Here is an 18,008-nt window from a genome sequence, read left to right as displayed (position 1 = left end):
TTTTCATCTTTCAATTATTGGAAAATACGACATATTGTTGGCACACAATGCAAGTCTACATGTTGACTAATTGATATGGTAACCAAGTAAATAGATACCATTTTACAACATATTTATGTAGCTTATATCACTCTCAGAACAATTCTTAGACTTAATTTTGATAGGAAATTGTTCGAAAAGGCTGGTTGTAAGTTTATCATATTCAGTAAGTACATACATAATCTTAATCCAAGATGTTAACAAAAAGTTTCTGCGACTGTGACACAATAATATTATATAAAATGAGGCAAAAGGTTAATTCGAAAATAGCGCACAAGATGTGTTTACGTTCAATGAGAGATTATACGATCACCTTGGAGTTTATCGCGATGAGCTTTTCATAATGCGGATGTTTGATTACGTTCAATAATAATTACGCGGTTCAAAAATACACCGATGAAGGTTATCATCAATTGCAAGGATTGATTGTGCGATATTGTTGCCACACGTTATCATCATCGGTTTATCTACACAATATCGCAAAACTATTCAAATAAACAAAATGAAAAAAAAAACACAAAACAGATATATACATACATACGTACGTAATTGAGTAGACTCGACCCTAATTTGAAAGGCTGTTCCCGATAAGGATAAAAGGTTGTCGTGGGCGTTGGAGGTTTACCAGCATTAATTCGATGAACAAAGAGGTCACTCTGCACCATGTCGTTAGCGTATAGATGACATCACCAAATAAATAATCATTAATAACGAAGCACAAAAATCGCACAAAACAATCGATCAACATTATTGTTACACTTCTGACTCGTTAACCGTGTCACTTAACGGCGCAAAAAGTGCATTTCGATACCACGGCGTGACCTAATAAAGGAAAAAAAATCAATACAGATGTAAAAGTACGCACAGAAATTAACAAAAAAAGTAATAATAATAGCAATAACCGGTAGAAAATCAAACTGAAGGGTCGTCGAGTGAATTTTCAACCCTAATATGAGAACGAGAGTTGCACGCGTGTAAGTTTCCCTACGTTCGGCACGGGGAGGACATAGGGGAGGGGGGGTGGAAAAGGTACTCACAAAAGACACCCTCCCTTGCCCCTTCTTTTATAGCCCTCTCTCAGCTCGTAATATGCGGGAATATTTAAAGTATTCATGCTTCACAACGTTAATAGCTTGCGTGTGTGTGAGTTCGAGTACTTACATATGAATCGTGCCAGAAGAGACGAAATAATTGAGCATATGGGCGCATTGAAAAGAATCACAAAATTAAGCTGCAATAAAGAGAAGAGGGCGTGAATCATGTCCGCTTTCATTGTGTTTTTAAACATTGCCCCATCCCTCCCCTCGCCCCTCACTTATACTACAATTTCAACTTAATCACCCTGGATATAATCAATTTTAGAAATGTAAAACGAATTTGAGTGAACGATCAAGATAAAAGGGATAGATGACTAGGAATTGTATGTATAATTTTATCATTCTAATAGTACATACATAGAGATATAGTCGCCCCTTGAAAGGCGATCGAATTTTGAGCGTGTCATAAAAAGTAGATTGAAATTTATAAAAGCGTGTTTTCGCAATTACATACGCCCTTCATACCGGTCGCAATTGTAGGTGTTCAAACGAGTACACAACAACGGAGAGGTCGTAAAAGTTGGAATTGCAAACACAGACCGACCGGATAGTCGGAACACAGAATACGAAACGTGCATACATATATTCCATCAGCGTGGAATACGAAAGCACGTAAAAAATGCAGGATCGATTTCAGAATCGAACCATGTGCACCGAAACACTCAAATCAAGGATGTCTATCGGAGAGAGCTTTGAGGGCAAAATTCTCGAGTGCACATATGTAGGTATAAATATAGATTGTAATCGTGGTAGCGAGACAAGTCAGTTGATATGAAGGTCGCAGGAGGGAGTTGTCCCGCGAGTTGGTCGACTGCATGGTCGCTGAGTGTCGTTGACACGCAGTGGGGCCCCGGGGGGCGGAGGCCCCACCGGGGTTATCGCCCTCCGGGCCGAAGGGAGCCGCCGCCATCGGACGACCCTCGCTAGCTCCTCAGTCACGCCGCCTACCAAACCATTGCTGCCGCACCTTTTATTCCACACAAATTAAAATCGACGATGTAAATATGAAAATGCGATGAAAAGCAACTGTATCATGTGTACAGAGAGCATCGTGAGAAACGTGCGTCTTGGCAAGTGCACTTCTTCAGTGGGTGTATTGAAATGATTTGGTATACGAAGCTAGCTCAGATAGTATAGGTATACTGTTGCTGGAACAAAAACATCGTAGTGCATTGGTAGAGCTATTGCATACAATTAGATAAGTCTCGGCCAAAAACACTGCTTGCGAGGTTAAAAAAACACAAATCGACTCCTGTTAGAATTTTCCGATTTTTCTAACATAATTGTCGCGAAGGATCCATTAAATCGGTATCCTCCCCTTCAGTTTCTCGCAAATTCGAATTGTAAGTATCGCGAATTTGTTGAATCTTATTAAAAGCTACCTATATATGTAATGTATTTCTCGCACAATTTCTTTATATCAAAAACTTGTGGATTTTTAATAGATGTCTCCATTTGTATTCTATTGTATTTTATGTACTGTGAATTTTTAGTACATACTTATGTGTGTACCTTGAGGTAATTCCTTTCATGGCACATTTGATGAGTGTATGTAAAAATAAAATAATATAAAAATGGAAAAAGGAATTATGAGAAACCACGCACGATAAAAGCGAAACTTGCCGAGTTGTGAATGTATGAAAACAGATTTTTAATTCAATATACCGAATACTAGTAATGATGCACTGTGTGCAAATTTGAGTTTTCGTTATGCTCCGACTGAATTCGTACACTATCCATTACGTGATACTTCTATTGCCTCTAATAAGTGTTTCGTTTGTCGTTGCACTACATGCATATTTACATATACTACTGTTACATAAGATTCATTAAAAAAAAGCAATGCTTTAGCACTGTATGATAATATATTGAAACCCACAAAGAAAATTAAAGTATTTCTCAAGTATGAAAGCCAGGATGTTCAAAACTTTTTTATTTGTTTAATCGTGAGGATACGCTCTGCTGTTCGTTCCGGTCAGAAGCACGAATCTGGTTTTATTGTTCCGCTGTCGAGTTCCGAGCGATAGTTTCCTTTTACTGCGAATTAAATTCACGATCTCTGTCTGGTGCACCAATTAGATGAGCTGAGGTATTATACATATATCCTCGGGGAATCACCTGGTATTTTACACGAACGGGGTGTTTTCGTTGATTCGTTTTCTGTCGAAACTGCGACTGTCGGATGTGACGACGAAAAATAAAAGAAAGCACATACGTACATACATATATAGAGAGAAGGGAAAACGATAGCAACGAGAACGAAACGTGGGAGTTTAGCGATGAACCGATTAAAAAAGAAGAAAAAAAGAAATGACCTGTTGATGCCGGGGATACAATTTATTTCGCGCGAAAATAGGTGAAACGATGTCGTAAAAAGCGATAGTCGCGGACGAAACTATGTAAGTTTTTATTATGTAGGCGAAATGAGTACAGTTACCGATCGTAACAAACATCTGCAGTATAAGCAGAAGCGCCCCGGGGACAGTGTGGGGTGGGGTTTTGGAAGAACTCACTTTATCAGAAATTCGAGTTGGAGGAGGCGCGTGCCGTTGCAGAGGAAGTAAGAGGAGGAATATGAGGAGGTCGTGAATGAAAACAGGAGGGATCGATGAACCCGTACGGAAAGGTAACAAGACAAAACGAGGGGAAGAAAAGAGAGAGACACTCGACGCGAAAACAACGCGAAATCATTATTATTGTATTGCTCGATTGTTATCGAGTGTGTTAATCGGGTGTGATTAAGCGAGCATCAATCACCGGAACGTGGCGATACGACGACTTAATAATGGATGAATGAGAATTTTTGTCGTCGTGTAAAATACCGTTGAGATTAATTTCAAGTAAATTCACACATTTATTATCATATTAAGTATACACACAAACGTTGTCTCTCTCTACGTACAAGAATTCCTTGTACTCAATTTGATTGACGAAACTTTTCAACATTTTATTATTTTACTCGCACGTACACAACTTTCTTTCAGATTGGCGACGATTTACTTAACACCGACTAGTCGATTGCAACCAGACCAACACTTTTTATTAGCACTAGATTTCAGAGTTCGCCAATTTCCTTATCTTTACAAACGACGGTCTTTCTAAGTTGTCTGCCTAGACTAATATGCAGCTTTTCCCAGGAGGGGGAGGGCAAAATTTTTGACCAGTAAGAAATCACTTTCTAGGGGGGGGGTGTATTATATTCAAAAAATGAGTGTATATGAATTTAAACTATTTCTTTTAATCATTTTTTATTTTTATATTTTTATCAATAAAATTAATAGTAAAATAATTTTAAAAAATCGATTAAGAGATTTGGGTATAAACGCATAAGTAAAAAATAATCTCCTGAAAATATGTACATTGAACGTTTTTTTAGACTAAAAAATATAAAATTAGCATTAAAAAAATATATTAATAAAATTTTATTTACAATACCTATTATATGTATAATATAACCCATTAAAATAATGGATACCGTCTAGATTTTATTGACGCATATAAATTAATAACTTTATCGATTTTTTTTATTCTTCCTGTTAGCATCCTATTACTAGCAAATAGTATTTTAATTCAAATTCATAATATTACACTAAACAATGTGGATAGTCCCGTTCAAATCTAGGGGGAGGCGGCTGCCCCCCCCCCCCCCCCCCAAATGACGACCCTGCTAAATATGTATGTACTTCTCGAGCAGGATAAACGTAACCACTAAATGAAAATCAAATTTTCAATTTCAGTAACACATTGAAATATTCGACATGAGATGTACGAGAACAGGATAAAGTACGTCCACAAACATTTTTATTTATTTTTATTTTTCATATAAGAGTAATCAGAAGTTGATGCATAAATAAATTTGATACAGTAGACTGAATATTCCATGACATTCAAGCACATACCGACAACATTGTTGATCATATGTCTAAATATGTAAATACACATGTACATACATATATTACACAGTCTAAATGAATGCAAATTGCATAATGATGCAGAGCATAGAATCACAGATGGAAAAGAAGCGCGACAACAAAGGATATCGAAAAGGAATATAATAAATAAAGCAAAAACGCCAAAAAAAAACTGGACAAAGAATTCATCGTGTGAGCGGTGCTGCGGTCTGATTTTCAATGCTTTTCGAGGTGACCTCAAATTCATGAGTAGCGCCGGTACGAACAACCTTAGAACGCAGTCGAATTGCAGAGGCAGCCGTTCGCAAAAATACTACCTCCACTGTGTCAGCGGCGAATCGAAAACGCACACGCGAAGGGAAAGACCTCCACCAAAGTGAATTTCAAAATTTGAAAAGACAAGAATTTTCGACACACAGAATCAAGCGATGAGAAATGAGGAAAGTATGTTAGAAGAATTCTGCTTGACGGAACAAGCGCGTTGTGTCGGACAAGCCAATAAGCAGATGATATAAGACCGCGAGGTGGAGTCATTAAGACGCGCTGACGGCCGAGCAAGGCCGCGCCGGCGGGTTCAACCCGTTCCACTTGTGGAACCAGCTGAAGTTTGCAGACAGAAGAGATGAACAAACGAGCGAGTCGACAAGAAGAAGCGAAACAGCGAAACAGAAGTGGAGGGAGAGGGGGGAGGGGAGTGATAAAAGAAGGTGGCACGAGAGGAGTTTGCAGATGGCAGCTGGCTCTTCGCGTACCACCAGTAGCCGGTGGATACAATTTGCATTACATTCGATACCGAATCCACACCGAAGATGTCTTCTACTCACGTAACCCAAACAAAGAACGAGGAAAGGATATTCAATTACTACGAAATTACAATTACAACGTTTACTACGAAAATAGTAGTGCATAGATACTCGTTGACCCAATCGATACATTGGCAATCATAAGTTAGTGTGTTACACAGAGACCATTCAAAATAAGAGGTCAATAGCGTGACACATTAACCCAATAAGTGAATCCCTTGTGTGGGTATAAATGCCAACAAATCGTATAGCAATAATTTTTAGAACATATAAAAGTTTTATTATAATTACACATTGGTGCAATTAACTTTAAACGTCCACAAACATCGACTAATCTAGATCTTATTTTAGTGGCAGCACAATAAAAAAAGACTGAAAAAATCATCAATCCAAGCAAGAATAAAAACTATAATAACTATGCACTTTACGGCTACTATAATAATAATTATACAATTCGAAGAAGATTTCATTCGTTTGAAGCGTTTCTAGTTTCAACACACATACATATAATACATAGTCAAATAAAACGAAAGAAAATCTGGCACATCGAAAGATTTCATAATAAATTACGTGACGTATTTTTTTTTGTATTTATTCTAAAATCGCTACCGATAATCTTGAGATTCAATTGCAATCAACGGAACGAAAATAAAACGCGATAATTATGAAGGAACGTCTGTCAAAAAGTAAACTTCGGAACGGCCAAATTCTTGCAGTTTCACCATACTCGGCCAGGGAATAAAAGATTTTTTTTGAAATACTTCTGAGATTAAGAGCGCGTTTTGAGGACACGTCCTGTAAATTTGAAGGGCGTCTTTATAAGATGAAATGGAAAAAGGGGGGCTACAAAAGACAAGGCGGCCACCTCTCGTCGTAGGAAGACCGTCAGACTGGCTTCGTTTTAGGGCCATGACATACTTTCTTATGTAACTGAGCCGTGCACACCACACCGTGTTTATATTGTGTACATATTATATACGAAACGAGCAATAATTCAATGATTTTCCATTATGTTATTAAGTGTACCGCAAGCGTTTGACGACCTGCGACGGCTGCAATCGCTGCTGCTGCTGCTGCTATGCACTTTATTGCGAAAAAATGCATACATGCATGCGCACACGTGCAACGAACCAACACACCGGTTTGGTGCAACACGAAGGGCAACTCGCTTTGATGCGTTCACCTTTGACTCTTTTACATATGTGTACATTATTAACAGACGATTGACTTTCGTGTCGAATTTTCATCCGATTCACAATAACAATGTGTAGTTTATCTAAACATTGCTCTAATGTAAATAAACGTGAAGCGGCTGGAAAAATGTTAATAGAATGAGTACGGGCCTATCTAATCTTATATTAATTAATTTTTAACATATACTATATAGTATGTACAGTATAAAACAAGCATTTCGTGTGAATGAACATTACAAGGGTAAGGCAATGAATAGTTCAACTTCAAAGTGAAATCTTTAGAAAAGGTTATCTCACATCTGAGAAATACAATTCGGTGTGTGCTAGTACTGAAATGCTATTCAATAAAATTGTATAGAAAAAAATTGCAATTCATAAAAACACAAAATAAATGTCATTGTAATATATATGCATGTTTGAAGCGGACAGATTATGGTTCGTTTATACATGTCCGGGTAGGACTTAACCGTGTATTTTTTCGATTTCGGATAGAGTCAAAAATTTATATATACATACATATATGAAAGTATGAAAAAAAAATCAAATCCACTTTTGCAGATATTACCCGGAGAATTTCCGGTCGACGAAAATTTCAACGAGTGGGATAGAATGATAAAAAAATTTACCCCACAAGCTTCCCAATTCAAATACGCACACAGAGGATATAACCCTCGCCCCCTAGAAAATCCGAAATTCCCCTGACAAGCTTTCGGTAGGTACAATACAGCTGCTGAAAAGCGAGGGTGACCAAATTTCGCAAAACATATTCAGCACCGTAAATACTCACACGAATAACACACATAGAATCGTTCTTATGAAAAAATAATTATGCGAATGAGTATGCAGCAATATTACATTGTTGAGAGAACGTCGGCCCTGGCCGTCTGCCTCCGTTTCTGGGCTATATAATGGCAATCCGACTCAGGGACTTTCAATTAAAATGACAAATAAAAAAATGTAATTTTAAAATTAACAAAAATTACACGTTGATTAGACTACACAAAACTAATTACAATCGATTGATAAGTGGATTTTATTGGTGATGCGGCCCACTTGAACTCCCCTGTCTCTCGGTGCAGCGTCACGCGGTGAAGAGGACACAAGATTGCAATATCGAGCTGGCGCGCTAATAGCAATGTAGGAAATAGTACACGGCCGATTAATTGCCGCGGCCGTGCGGCCACGCGGGCCGGTTGCATAATAATATAATATAACATAAACGAAGCGGCCCAAACGCCGCTCGCTCTCAATTCGTCGATCGGAGTAGTTTGTTGCGCATTTTTTGCAAAAAAAAAACAAGCTAAAATCGACAAAATTCGTATAAGAATGGGCTGTATTTAAATTTGATATGAACGCATGAACCTAACTTAACCTAATAAATGAGGTTAATCTAATGACACTTTCACCGTTGGAAACATAAAAGTGAAAATTTTTGTATGTGTTTAATCGAACATGAATATGATTCAAAAGCGTATTTTTTTATTTTGAGTTAATATGCTCAGTTGTGATATTGCGCACCACTTATAGAACCACACATAATCTAATATATAATTTCGAAAGAGACTTTGTATGTATGTAAGTTTTGATTCATAGAATCCGTGACGTTAAATTCAATAAAATAAAGTAACAAATGAATATTCAAATAAATTTAATAAAAACGTTTACCATTAGATTGGCCATGTTTAAGCGATTTATATTACAAATATCGAGAGAAGCCGGGTAAAACACTTTTATAAAAATAAATATATTTTTAAGTTACTGTGATTAATTCCTTCTAGAAATGTTTTTTCAAATAATAATAAAATAAACGCAAATGTATATATAATAACAAATAAAAGTTTTACAAATGCCACTAGAAATAAAAATGACAGCAAATAAAAATCACGCATTTCTATGAGTAATGAAAGATAACAAGAACAATAAAGTGTTTTCTAATGTAAAATGAAATCAACTGAATTGAATACAACATTATGGCAAATCTACAGTACTTACACAATGAAATTTTATATCAGTTTCAGTCAAAATATCAATTAAATCGTCACACCAAGGTTAGATCAAATATAAATTAACAATGACATCGCTTCAACGCATATTTACATGTAAGTAATCAAACTAGCTGGTATATTAAACTTGCACAGAGAAAGTGGTAGTTCACGTTTCCTGTTTTTCTTCAACGTGGATAGATTTTCTTTTTATTTTTGAACGTCACGCAAATATTACAGCGAGTTACGTATATCGCGGTCTCAAGGTTCGGGGTCGAATTTTATCATTGTGTCGTTTTGCGGTGAAAATGAGGATAACAAAAGCCGATCAAAACGAAATAAAAAAAAACGGAAAGGTTGCGTCGAACTGGGGAAGAGAGGGACTCAAGGCTCGCGTTCTGTCAACACCCTTGACATTTTATTGCGGTCGCAACTTCATACTATGGAACATTGTTAGGGCCGTTACATACTGAGCGGAACAACAACAAAATGGCACTTTCATATTTTGCAAAAATGCGACAACGACTTCACTCGATTCGGGCCGAGAGTAGGTGAGCGAAACGCACGACAACGAGGCCTACGTATAGTATATATAAAAACGGACTGTCGCTAAATATATTTGTATATTTGTATATTTGTATATTTGTATATTTGTATATTTGTATATTTGTATATTTGTATATTTGTATGTGACGGACGATCAACCATCAACCAGTATGGGGAACAAATTTTTTTTTTTTTTCATATTTTTCAGTTTTTTAATTTTTTTCATTTTTTCAGTTTTTTCATTTTTTTCATTTTTTCAGTTTTTTCATTTTTTTCATTTTTTCAGTTTTTTCATTTTTTTCATTTTTTTCATTTTTTCAGTTTTTTCATTTTTTTCATTTTTTCAGTTTTTTCATTTTTTTCATTTTTTTCATTTTTTCAGTTTTTTCATTTTTTTCATTTTTTCAGTTTTTTCATTTTTTTCATTTTTTTCATTTTTTCAGTTTTTTCATTTTTTTCATTTTTTCAGTTTTTTCATTTTTTTCATTTTTTCAGTTTTTTCATTTTTTTCATTTTTTCAGTTTTTTCATTTTTTTCATTTTTTCAGTTTTTCATTTTTTTCATTTTTTTCATTTTTTCAGTTTTTTCATTGCCGGGGGCGCTGGCGGCGCTGGGGGCGAAGCCCCCGGGGTGCCAAAGGCATCGGGGCGCTGGGGGCGCCGGAGGCGTCGGCGGCGCTGGGGGCGAAGCCCACGGGATGCCGAAGGCATCGGGGACGCTGGGGGCGAAGCCCCCGGGGTGCCGAAGGCATCGGGGGGGCTGGGGGCGCCGGAGGCGTCGGCGGCGCTGGGGGCGAAGCCCCCGGGGTGCCGAAGGCATCGGGGGTGCTGGGGGCGCCGGAGGCGTCGGCGGCGCTGGGGGCGAAGCCCCCGGGGTGCCGAAGGCGTCGGGGGCGCCGGAGGCGTCGGCGGCGCTGGGGCCGAAGGCCCCGGAGCGACGGAGGCATCGGGGGCAAAGGCGTCAGGAGGTCGGCGATGCACAAAACGTAGTTCGTAATTCGTAATCACTTCGTAATTCGTGCATCAATTTCTTTCCGAAACCAGTCGATTCAATATCTTTAACTTTATTTTTATTCGAGTTTCAATTCCTTTTCGAAACCACCCGTTGAAATCAACGGGTCCAACACTAGTTTATTATAAAAATATCATAAAATATATTACAACATGTATAAGCGAGTGCAGATTTACCGATCGCATTCACTCTACAATAACTGAAATAATGTAGTGTTTCAGTTATCAGTTGAAATGCATCTAAGCATGCATAATACATATACATATGTTAGTTCATATCTATCAGACCTTTTCTTACATATTAATAATAAAAAAAATATACCATTTACTCCCTAAAATTTATGTATCAAGTAAAATGAATAAACATTATGAAGTCATCGCTACAAACAAAAAAGCGTGAATTTTCAAAACAAAAATCGATTTTTCAGATTCAAATCAAAATTAAGAGCGTTGGTCAATTAATCAATTACAAAATTGTTATATTATAAAAACGAAATCCAATTCCATCGAAAGTATATTTGAACGACTACAACGAGAACACGTTAACTGTCGACTTTTACACACATAGCACGTCGATAGTTCGCCTGCCCACTGGAACCGGTGAGCAATCTTTCCGGGTACAATCAAAAATTCTCACAATTTATCGAACGCACAGATAATGTATCTCACCATGACACGAACGGACGGTGCATAATATGTCAGTCGTGTTCAAATTCTCCATTTATGATTTGCGGCGACCCGGTTAAAAGTAGAAACTCACTAGGCGGCTTTGTGTAACAATAACGCGAGCCACGCCGACCGACCAGATAAAGGCTGACTGTATACGTATGCATGTATGTATGCGAATACATACATATGTATACGAACTTATATGCAACGGCTCTCTACACAAAACGAGTCAAACTCATTTGAATGAGTATGAGAGAAGAGCGGCTATAGTCCGCCCGGTTGACATATTGAGATCAACGCACATACGCGTCTTCACTCGTGTGCCGGTCGCACTTCCTAGTCTACAATATGCTTAACTAAAATATAATCGGAATCGATCTCGATACAGTGGAACAATTCGTCAGTTGAAAAATGACAGTACAAAATGTACGTACAACAAACTCGGACTAGGTCTGTTCGGATTACATTGGGATAGGTCGCGCAGTGTGCATACGAATTGATTTTCTCCGCGAACGATTTTACCGCATGGAATAAATATTAATTCGACAGTTATTGATGGACGTATCGGAACACATCTCGTGTCAAATTGACGGAATTAATTAATCGAAATCGGACGCAACGTGTAATTTTCTATCGACGCGGAATTGTTAACTATCAAAAGACGAGGCCGGTTTCGTTCGTAATTTAAAAGTGCACAATATAACTTCACAACTGCATAGAATCGTCCGATAAGAGTTCACTCGTGCACTGATCGGGTCGTTCGTCGTTGCAATTGCCGAGAGAGAGACACACACGAATGGCGAAATAATTTATTCAGAACGGGCACACACACACACACACTATATAAATACATACATACATACGAGTGTCATAATAATATATCTAATTGAGCCATCACACACAATATGTATAAAATAGTGGAAACGAAAAAAAAAACTGTGCTAAGAAAACATTTCATTGACCTGGATTAAGTTGTAATTATTTTTTCTTGCACGCCCGTTCAATTCGATACGCGATAATAAAACGTCGAATGCAATCGACACTTTTGCAAAAATTTCATTTTAATTCAAACGCACAACAAAAAGTAAAATGTACCATATACCGTGAGAAAAGCGCACTTGAAATCGTTCAAACCAACACACATGATATAGAATTTGACACTTTTGCACAGAGACAGAATGGTTCGAAAATCGTTCGAGAAAAGCCGGCCGAGCGGTTTGAGGAATTTTCCGACTCGTCTTCGGGGGCGGGGGGGGAGGTGGGGGTGGTCACAAATACAGTGGAAACAACTGACACACACTGACAAGTATTGTCACAGATTTGGTGGATATTGTCGCAGGGTTGGTTGGTGGGTGTTTACCTCGCTAGCGCCATCCTAACATTGGGCAGTCCCGAGTAGGTGGCCTTCAGGATGTCGAGCAGGGGCCTGTGCGCGTGAGGCGGGTTGTTGTGATGCTGGGGTTGATGCTGCTGCTGCTGATGATGATGTTGATGGTGGTGGTGGTGATGGGGAGGAGTGGGTGGCGGGTGCGCCGGCGCAGCCAGAATCCCGGCGAGGGTCCCGTGCGTGGCCACCGCGGCTGCTGTTCCTCCGCATGCGTGCCGGCCCGCCACTGTCGCTGTCACGCAACAACACCACGCATCGCCAAACGTCAAACGGTGGGTGGGTGGCGCGGGCGGTGGGTGGTTGGGTGGTGGGCGGTGGGTGGTGGGCGCGATCGAGCAGCGAGCCTGAAAAGACAGAGGCGTGCTACACCGACGGCGGCGTGCGCGCGACTGGCGTGGCCCGCGGCCCGGGGGCGGCGCGCCCGCTGACCCTTTTTCAGTTGACGGCCGCGAGCAAGCGCACCCGACACTTCACCACCACCACTACCACCACTACCACCACTACCACCTCGCCACCGCCTCACCTCCACACCACACCACCACCACCATCATCCACCATCCAACATCCAACATCCACCGTCTCTCCTTCTCCGCACGCACAACACACCTTCGCCTTCTCGCTCGTGCTCTACGCGAAATTGACAGCTGCCGGCTGAGCGAGACGACTCTCCGTCGCTCCTATCATCCTCTCCTTCGCTCTCTCTCTCTCTCTCTCCCGTATCACAAGTGATTGCACAAGAAGTTTCAGTTGTGGTCCGCCAATTTTCAACTTTCGATCACTTGTGATCGAGCAAAGAACGGGTCCGGAATAAAAGCGTTAAATAAAAAGGGAGGCGATATTTTAGAAAAATAAATTAAAACCTCTCGGCCTTTTTCGACTTGGCGGCTCAATTGGAAAAATTACAAAAATATTTGTATTTGGAGAACTGCGGCACTGCAGTACCCCAGATTTTACATTACATTCTCATCATTCTAACCCATTTATCTGGTAGTCTGCGCTCATCATTGTTTTCATGATTGATTGTGATTTATGAGTGAAATTTTGATTAACTCTCTTCCATTTGGGCCTTACAGGGATGTTTTGTATTTGTAGTTGTTTCTTACATATTTATTGAAACTGCCTGTAGGTGCAAGGCATTCCTTATGCCAGCAGCGTGGCTCGGTCGTTAAGCTTCTGCTTAACACTGAGAGGCGCCGAGTTCGATCCCTTGAGCTGACCTCGATTGAAAAGAATTTTTCCGAGTATATCTGTAATGCTGCTGGTCAGACCAGGATTTGTGACTCCTGGTTGATCGTTTCCTATCAGAGTTTGCCAATTTTCTCTGATTTCATTGTTGAAACGATTCCCGATTAAAAATTGGCTAAAAATCCTTCCTACCCACTATGTCACCACTATTTGAGTATGATTAATGTAAATATTACAATAAAAATGTATGTACAATTCATAGATGTCTCGTTAATTGTCGAGTTTAAGTCAGTGTCTCGTAATTTAGCGACTTATGTATATAATAAAAAATGCTGTATTGTTTGTAATTTGGCCAGGAAGGCGCATTGGGGTTTACCTGTAATGCCTTCCTGGTATGAAATAAAATAAAAAATAAATAAAAAAAATATATTTTTTTATTTGATATTTTTACTTTATCTGTTATTATTAAATGCTGTTTTTTATGTTTATGTATGGATGTATTTATGTTTATGTTCAAATGTATTTTTTTTATGTATTTTTTTTATGGGTGTATTATTTTCGTTGTGTATTGATTCGTGTTTAATTGTTATTTTGTTTTTTTTTTTGTGTTATGTTTTTTGACCATTGTGGTGCTTTAGGAATTCCTGTTATGCCACAATGGTCGGTTTAGAATAAAATAAATAAATAAATAATATAATTATCTTACTAAATCTTTATATTATAACATATAACTTTATTTTAATTTGTGTATCAATTCCTTTCGGAAACCACCCAGAACACTAGTAATCTACATAATATAAAATTTCGAAAGAGACTTTGTAAGTATGCAAGTATGTATGTAATGTTGGTTGGTAGCATCGAAAACAAATCAAAGTTTCTATGACGACGATTCGATATATATTTTTTTCGATTCAAATAAATTGAATAAAAAAACAAATGATTCGTCAAGGTTAAGCTGTTTTTTTTTTAATATAACAAATACTGAGCGAAGCCGGGTAAAACAACTAGTATCTAATATATAATTTCGAAAGAGACTTTGAATGTAAGTATTTAAGTATGAATATATTTAAGTATTTTTGGTTGGGAGCTTCGTAAACAAAACAAAGTTTCTATGTCGACAATTTAATTGGTTGAATATAAAATTTTTTTCGATTCAAATAAATTTAATAAAAAAACAAATGAATATTTACTATTAGATTCGCCATGGTTAAGCTGTTTATATTACAAATACTGAGCGAAGCCGGGTAAAAAAACGAGTGTATAATAGATAAGAACAGACGGGATGTGGGTATGTGGCGAGTGTATCGACAAGTATGGAGATTTCAAAACAACAAATTTTAAAATTATCAAAAACTATTGATAATTATAAATACCGATATAAGCGCCGTAGATGTGTTCCGACGTGTTCCGTTGAAGACCGATGTGGATATCTGCAAATAATCGACGTGGTGGTCGCCAACGTCCGGATGCAGACAGGGCATTAGAAGAAGAAGAATGAGTTATTATATCGATTTTGATTCAGATTCGAATTCCGGTTCCGGTTCCAGTTTTCTATTTGAATTCCGATTCCCAATTCTTATTTCAGTTCCGATTCCCGATTCCTATTTCAATTCTAATTCTCGATTCCTATTTCAATTGCGATTCCCGATTCTTACTTCAGTTCCGATTCCCGATTCCTATATCGGTTCCAACCTCAGTTCTGACCAGTTAAGATTACGATTACGATGACAATTGTTGTTTATTATTTTTATTATTAAAAAAATAAATTTATTTTAATGCGTGTATCAACTGTTTTTCCGAGACCACTCGTTGAAATATCAACGGGCACAACACCAATTAATAATAATAATAAAACATTAAATACTCATAAATAAAGTCTTCGGTGTTGGCTGGGTGCTCGTAAAATAACAATAGACCGCTCCATTAGAATACAACGCAAGAGAGCAAAAAGCATGGTTGACAATACTAATTGACAACAGTGAGCCATTTTTGGTGACAAAAGCACCGTCCCAACGCCGATCTTTGCTCATTATGTAATCGTACTAGTGCCGGAACTTGACATTTTGTCACCTGAGGCAAATAGGAAAATCTTGCGCCCTATGTATGTAGTTTTTTTGAAATAAGTATAATATTAAGCAAAAATAAGGGGATCTTAATTGAATGGGGGGGGGGGGATAAATGACGTGAGAAACAATCTTTAAGGAACATCGACAATGAACTGGAGACACGGTAATAATACTGGCGGTTTAAGATAAGCGCGACAAAGTTTCAGATTATTTTCGTACCTTAGAAATATGAAGAAACATCCCAAATTGCTCCATTTATATAATGAGATGAATTTAAAAAAAACTACTAAAACAGCTTAAATTAAAAAAAAAAGCCGTTTGAAGGCTTTTTTAAATTTACGATTTTCACAAACTTGAATGGGCTGGAGACAGTGAAAATATATTTTTTAGAATACATATAAGTATGTATATACTATTTTTTTACGGATTTCCTATCTTTTCCACCTTGAGGTGTTTCCAAATTCCAAAATTCGCTGTTTTATATGTACCCTAATGTACATATGTATATCAATGTTCCCGTTTCTATCGCACAGCCTCACTTACGTCTGCGCGAACAGGATACAATGGGATTCTGTTTTGACGTCACCTCTATATGTATGTATGTATATAACACCACTTTCAAACATCCTCATGGGAACAAATCGCAAGCTGGATGACCGAGCAAACGTGGAGGCCAATCCAGCTGGGAATTTCTTAATATTATACTATCCGTTCGCCAAAATTTCATTCCAACACATGGGGAGGGAGGTGGGGGGCGCAATCGCCCTCCCTCCCTCCCTTGTGACGATACGCTGGGTTGAAAGCTCTTGAGCTGGGCCGCTCATATATGTACTACTGCAATTTGATTCAAAACCTAATGAAATGCATCGTTGACCTGCAGTCTATCGACATTCGATTCATCGTATTTTGACATATATGTACATATATGTACGTATACACGTATTGTCTTCACAATTGTTGTAAATATTAATTTTGGAAAAAACAGTTAGTTGAGCTGGTGACTAAGGAAAACCACTCACCGGGGAATTTGTCGCGAGCAATTCGTCAATCCATCGCCCAGCAGATTGCTTAATTGCTTGAGGAATTGGATTGCCGATTAGTTTCCCGTGGACGAGCAACTTGTCTCTCAACTGATAAGGTTTTAAGAGTAAGACATTTTGTATGAAGTCGATAAATGCCTGTAATAAACGAAACTATTGTTAATTTCTCAATGAGGTGTTTTCAGGAAGTCTACAAGTAAAAGACAATAAAATAAATGAGTCTTTGTAAAACAGCAACTCTGGTATTTTCATTTCCACAAGAACTCCTAATCTGGGGGGGGGTGTATGTAATTTTACGTTTATACACACGGAAAAATCCAATTTTTAAACTTGACCAATTAAAACAACTTTAAATATTAGCTAAATCTTATTAATTATTAAATAAACTCGATTACGCCATCACTTATTTAATTTTAAGAAAATCAATAAATCGAGCATCGATCTCTGTAAATTAAAACGAACTGGAATGGTCTGAAGCAAATCGAAAACATCTGAAGGACTTCTTAATTTTTTTTATACCACTTCTCATCACGGTGGCAATTTACACGTACATAACATCGCTGAGCGGTGATACTGGTGTTACATACCACCCTTTCAAGATCTTCAGCCATGAGATGCGTCTTATTTCTACCCTGCGACCTCCCAGTATTTTCCAATACGAGACTTTTACCACCCCCATATCTGAACGAAACATATAATACTAATCAAAATGACAAATTAAATAATCCCGATTCTTACAAGACGTACCCGACAATTAAAGATAAAAGATTCGTCATTTTTTCATTTGCCATTTGTGTCATTCCGATTCATTACATTTCCAATTTCGAGCCCTAACTGAAAACGAATATGATTACATCACACAGATGGGTCTACCCTGATATACCAAGATATATATGTACATACATGTACTTTGTATCAGAATGCCGATCCTCGAGTTGTTGAGACATTTTAACGCAAACCTGACCTAACTTAACCTACGCCTAGTAAGAGTCAAAAAAACTGGGTGTCGATAAACTGCCAGACGATGAATAATAAGCGGTCACCTCGTGCAGATGCGAACTTTGATACGGTCAATGATTT

General features: G+C 38.1%; 2 protein-coding genes across 4 annotated transcripts in view; one reads left to right on the top strand and one right to left on the bottom strand.

The window, feature by feature from the left end:
* rdx (BTB/POZ and MATH domain-containing protein rdx) overlaps positions 1–18,008 on the bottom strand; it is a 127,813-nt gene that overhangs the window by 42,033 nt on the left and 67,772 nt on the right. The window contains exon 1 of one of the 3 annotated variants that reach the window (XM_077440117.1): positions 11,251–11,368. The exons of 1 other annotated variant lie outside the window; for it this stretch is intronic. In XM_077440117.1, coding sequence (XP_077296243.1) covers positions 11,251–11,273 — 23 coding nt within the window. In that variant the 5' untranslated portion in view covers positions 11,274–11,368. Of the gene's footprint in view, positions 1–11,250; positions 11,369–18,008 lie in introns of those variants that run through there. One more of the 3 variants, XM_077440115.1, reaches the window with a different exon arrangement.
* On the top strand, positions 8,530–13,352 carry LOC143918305 (uncharacterized). The gene is made up of 2 exons (XM_077440121.1): positions 8,530–9,611; positions 10,701–13,352. The coding sequence occupies exon 2, from the start codon at positions 12,846–12,848 to the stop codon at positions 13,290–13,292; it is 447 nt and encodes a 148-aa protein (XP_077296247.1). The 5' UTR covers positions 8,530–9,611; positions 10,701–12,845; the 3' UTR covers positions 13,293–13,352.

This window comes from Arctopsyche grandis, chromosome 10 (genome assembly GCF_051622035.1).
Source record: "Arctopsyche grandis isolate Sample6627 chromosome 10, ASM5162203v2, whole genome shotgun sequence".
NCBI lineage: Eukaryota > Metazoa > Arthropoda > Insecta > Trichoptera > Hydropsychidae > Arctopsyche > Arctopsyche grandis.
This window is presented reverse-complemented; position numbering and strand designations above follow the sequence as displayed.